Source organism: Drosophila novamexicana, unplaced genomic scaffold (genome assembly GCF_003285875.2).
Source record: "Drosophila novamexicana strain 15010-1031.04,08,12 unplaced genomic scaffold, DnovRS2.1 tig00000193-arrow-pilon, whole genome shotgun sequence".
Taxonomy (NCBI): Eukaryota; Metazoa; Arthropoda; class Insecta; order Diptera; family Drosophilidae; genus Drosophila; species Drosophila novamexicana.
The window spans coordinates 4,496,206-4,501,234 of NW_020824787.1; the positions used below are offsets into that span (position 1 = coordinate 4,496,206).

At 37.2% G+C, this 5,029-nt stretch overlaps 1 protein-coding gene across 1 annotated transcript; it reads right to left on the reverse strand.

The window, feature by feature from the left end:
• Window positions 1–500: 500 nt before the first annotated feature.
• On the reverse strand, window positions 501–1,830 carry LOC115758790. The gene is made up of 5 exons (XM_030699563.1): window positions 1,759–1,830; window positions 1,563–1,698; window positions 1,418–1,508; window positions 1,259–1,351; window positions 501–825 (listed from the first exon to the last, which is right to left on the reverse strand). Exons 1-5 carry the CDS (start codon window positions 1,773–1,775, stop codon window positions 611–613), a joined length of 552 nt encoding a protein of 183 aa, XP_030555423.1. The 5' UTR covers window positions 1,776–1,830; the 3' UTR covers window positions 501–610.
• Window positions 1,831–5,029: the final 3,199 nt, after the last annotated feature.

Consider the following 5,029-nt stretch of genomic DNA (forward strand, 5'->3'; position numbering starts at 1 on the left):
TGCAGGACCCGTCCGACTGTTATCCCTTCGAGTGCAGACACGCCCACTCAATGAGGGATAATTGTGCGTTACGCATACGCCTGCGTGAGTTTGATTTTATTGCCGGGCCCTGAGGCTAAAGCCAATTTGTGCGGCCAAGCAATTTGGGCTAAGGAAGCCAAACAAACACCCACAAAAAATAAACCAAAAAAAAAAACTAACTAAAGATAATTTTGGGCTCATGGAAAGTTTTCGGGAGGTTGCAAACATATATATGTATATATATATATATGTATATAAATTGAGTGGAGGCTCGTGGGCGTGAGGCGCATGGTGGAGGCCATGGCATCATTCATTAATGCGCCCTTGTCATGGCCATGGAGGCTGTCGGCCCAGTATCCTGGCCACCATATGTGCTCGAAGCACATGAAATCATCGTGAACACATTATTGGCCGATACGGTCGAGGCGTAATTGATTTCGGTGGTCAACAATGCTAATTAAGTTGGGGCCCTGCCATTATACGATTTCCTCATTTTAATCAGTGATTCAGTGATTCGATAACATTTGTAGATCACAAATTATGTTACAATAATTGAAGATTTATGCAATTAACTTTTACGCTGTCGGCTTCATCCCAATACGCCAGGCTGATTAAAGGGCGCTTGATAATTTATCGGTCGCATTTGTGTCTCGAATTTCAGCTCATATAATTCAAAGCAGAATGCTTCAGTTTTTAGCCAATCCAATGCAAAAACGGGAAAGTTAACACTTTTCAAAAATGTTAGCGCTTCATATATGATTTCAGGCATTGGGGTGCGCGTGCGGGTTAGCAGCCGAAGAGTCACTAGGAATGAGATTTCATTAGATTGCAAATTTGTTGAATGTGCCATTGGTCTAATACTAATAATAATTAATTATTATCCTTTTTATCTTTGTCTTGATTATTAATATATTATCATTATTGTTGGTATTATTCTCATCGTTATTCTTGTATTATTTTTTCAATTTTGTTATTATTATTGTTGTTATTGTTTTTGGCTTTTTTTATAACACTACTACTAATAATAATAATTATTATCAAAAGTATTGTGATTATCATTAGTAATATTAACATCTATATTATTATTATTATTATTATTATTATTATTATTATTATTATTATTATTATTATTATTATTATTATTATTATTATTATTATTATTACTATAATTATTATTATAATTATTATTATTATTATTATCAATATTATTATAATTATTATTATTCTTTTCACTCACTTTGAAACCTTCGCACTCTTGCAGTAAATGCACACCGATATGTAATTGTCAATCCGTGATAGTTGGCATAAAGTATGCTGGTATTAAAGAAGTCTGTGCCGACAGTGGTCATTAGCTGATGACAGATATCAAAAACTCAGTGTAATCGCATATACTCACTGCTGCCCTTGACATTGTGGGAGATGCATCGTCGCTGATATTTTTCAAAGGGCAGCGGTGTCGTTGCATAGGCGAACCAGAAGCCCAACAGCTATGGAACATATAATTATGGCAAATGTGTCTCTTGAATTGCAAATAAACAAACCTTATCCTTTGAAACATTCTGCATTATAGGCATTGGGGGGCAAACCATCACAACAAGTGGATTTCTCCTTATCGGAATTTGAAATTTTTCTCTAATTTGCGCAACAGCCATCACCAGGAGCAGTGCGAGTAAAAATCTGATAGAAAATGCATTTAAAGATCTTCTAGCTATATATTTAACTTAAGTTCAGACATACGCTCTTAAGCGACACATCTTAGCTGGGTGGCTTTTCTGCAATACTGAACTGCGCGCCGTTGAAGTTCATAAATGAAAACAGTTGTGGCCAAATTGAAGTAATTCATTTGGGGGTTTTAAATAAATTGGTTTCTGGTTTGAAGTATTGTGTGCATATATATGAAAAACGATTAGGCCAAATGTTAAAAACAACTGAATTTGTTTTTATTATAGGTTAAAACTAATGTCAAAACAAAACTAAATAATATGCGCTTGTGTGATTGATCAAAATGAAAATGAATAATTTATTCCTTAACTGTAGAAAACTTAACTAATTAGTTTAGAATATTTTTTGATGTACTTTTTCTTTTTCTTTTGTCATGTTTTTATTGTCGCTTTTTTAGGCAATTTCGCGCAACAATTATGCACATAACCTTTCTAGATGCGGCACCGCCCCGCCCCACTTTTGCAAATCGCAGCCGGTCGGCGTTTGATGATTTATTCAATTTGTGCTATGAAGCGTAAACTTTTTGTTTGCTTGTTGGCAACACGGGCTGCCATTTGTCGTTGTTGTTGATGCTGTTGCTGCTGCTGTTGCCGCTGTTCTATGGCAGCGGAAGTGTGTTGTGTGAACCTATCGCAACGAGTCGTGGCACTCGTTGCCCTCTGGCCCTGTCCTTTTCAGCTTAAATGATTTAGTGCCCCATGCCGCTGACGTTGACAGTTCTGGTGCATATCTTTGTGCGTGCCACCAAGTGTATATTTGAAATTTTGGTCTTCGTTTTTCTCTCTTTTGATTCTACTAGATTATCTATAGGCTTTTCAGTGCGCAGCATTGGCTGTGTGCTAAGTCTGAGGGGGCTTCTGATAACCAGACTTTGGTAAGTCCAGATCAAAAGTTATTTTTATACTGATAAATTTGGTCATCGGGGTAATCGGTTGCTCTAAATTTTACAGATTATTTTAAGATTGATTTTAATGATCAAAGGCAATTTAATTGCCAATTGATATATACATTAATATTGCCATGTTAATGTTTTAATCATTGGACTGCAAATAGCAAATTAGCAAATATAGGGGCTGTATCAGATCATTATCATTATCCTTAATTATTTCTTGTATTTAATCCATAACCATATAAGAACTCAAAGCTATAAGCCTAATGATCATCAGTCTAATAGCATGCCCTTTTAACATTTACTTTTCTTACTTCAACGAAATTTCAATTGCAAAGTTCTGCGGCAAGTTGCGCTCTCTGCTGCATATTTTGACAGTTAAGTAATTAAGTATTTTTGTTATTGCGAACAAATTATAATTACTGTTGTTGATTTTGCTTGTTGATGCTGCTTGCTAACTTTTCTAGATAAAAAGACCAAAAATTATTGCACTTTTCAGCTTCATTTGCTTGAGACGTTTTTTCACAGCACTTTTACGACTGTTTTGCGAAAGTTTCTCAACGATATTATGAGCTAATTGCCGTTTTTTTCTTTGCATCTTAAGACAAGAGAAGCTCTTAAGTACGTAAACTTATCTTTTATATGTCAAAGGAGGACCCAAATCAAGTAGACGTAGACGTAGTGCATCAAAGGTAAAAGTATGCATATATGTTTGATAATATCCTGTTAATAGGAAAGAAAACGTATACGTTTGTTTTAAATTGGAATTAGGAAATAATAATATAATTATGTTATGGTATAGAATAGGATTGGATGGAATATTATTGTATATTCTTTGGTAAAGGGCAGCTTGAAGTCTAGCTTTCTTTTCTTCTTCATGTTATTATGTCGTACTTGCCACGTCTCTGCTGAAGGCAAAACGTGCCGAAAAGGGCATAGAAAATAAAAGCAACCATATTTTATATTTACGGAAAATATATATAAAAAGATGCAAAAGAAAGCTGAGCTATCAGACACAGACATATCAGTTTCTCCAATACTTTTTGAATTTCTGCATAGTACGGGGTTCAATTATAATTGAGTTTTATTGCCAAAATGTTTACCTAAATTAATAAATAAGGGGCCATTTACGATCTAATAGGAGATACATTTTAATGTCAATTTACATTCTCGACTAATACATTTGTCCATATAATATTTCAGCTGCTATGTTTTGACTAAGGTATGATAGACTAGTTAAGGGAAAGTCAGCGATCCAAGATAAAAGTGCAGTTTGCTTATACTCTATTGTCGTCAGGCCTGTCAGCTACTTTGGCCACTTGGCGCTGCAGCACGAGCAATTTAGAAGAATTTAACGGGCAGCGCAACTGTGCAACATTTGGACAAATTGCAACGACAAAGTACGAGGCAATGTGTTGTTGGCCATATAAATTTCATTTACGCCAGTTAAATTAATTACTGTCAACACATGCGAGGCGGCAGTAACAATATAACAACAACAACAGCAACAACTGTCCGGCCACAAAAACTAAAGCAGGCCAAACTAAAGTCCAACCAAGAAGAAGACATCGCATAGGCGTGGCACGGCCTGGCGTGGCGTGACGCGCCGTGGGGTGAAGGCTGCGGAGTAGACAGCGTCGGGGCGTCGAGCGTGTAGCGAGCATAAACACAAAGTCATAAAGTTTTTATATAAAAGCATTTAATTTTATTGCATTTTTGGGCAGCAGCCAGTGGCGCAGGTCGTCCGCCAGCCAGTCGACTACGACGACGACGACGACGGCCACGGCACGGCACGGATCTGGGGCTGGGCTATTGGGCATGGTCTACTGCCCGGATGGGGGCCAACTTAATTTGGTGCAAATCAAGCAAAACTGCAACAGCAGCCGGCAAGTTCGCAACTAGCTCGTTGCAGTCCAGCACAAAGAAACTTTTGATAAAGCAGACGCACAGACTCACCAACTCTCTGGCTGACTGACTGACTGACTGACGGACTGGCGTTTCCACATAGCTCATGTGCGCCTCACTGACGTCAGCATCTGAACAAAAACATAAAGTCTCGACATGCATCCTAGCCAAAGCAGAAATCTCTTCAGCATTTTGTTTAGACATCTTTTGAAATACGTATACTTGAAATGGGAACCCGGCGAGTGAAAAATGTGCCGCGCAAAGTTGGTTTTTATTTCTCATTTTTTTTTTCTGGATTTTTCTCTTTTTTTTCTGTAGCATTTTGGCCGCCGCTGCCTGCAGCATGTATGTAAATTCGAATTATGTGCAATACAAAAATTTCATTGCGTATACGTAATGTGCATTCACATCAACAAGTGAAACAGTTTGCTACACAAAGCGGAAAACATTTTTGGCCAAATAAATTATGTTTAATGCATCTACAAAATGCCA

Bases quoted from the DNA above. Each gene is read 5' to 3' on its own strand.
- LOC115758790 (XM_030699563.1), bottom strand. The intron at 1,509-1,562 runs GTTTGTTTATTT...TATGTTCCATAG, and splicing joins AGAATGTTTCAAAGGATAAG to CTGTTGGGCTTCTGGTTCGC. The intron at 1,352-1,417 runs GTGAGTATATGC...CTGTCGGCACAG, and splicing joins CCACAATGTCAAGGGCAGCA to ACTTCTTTAATACCAGCATA.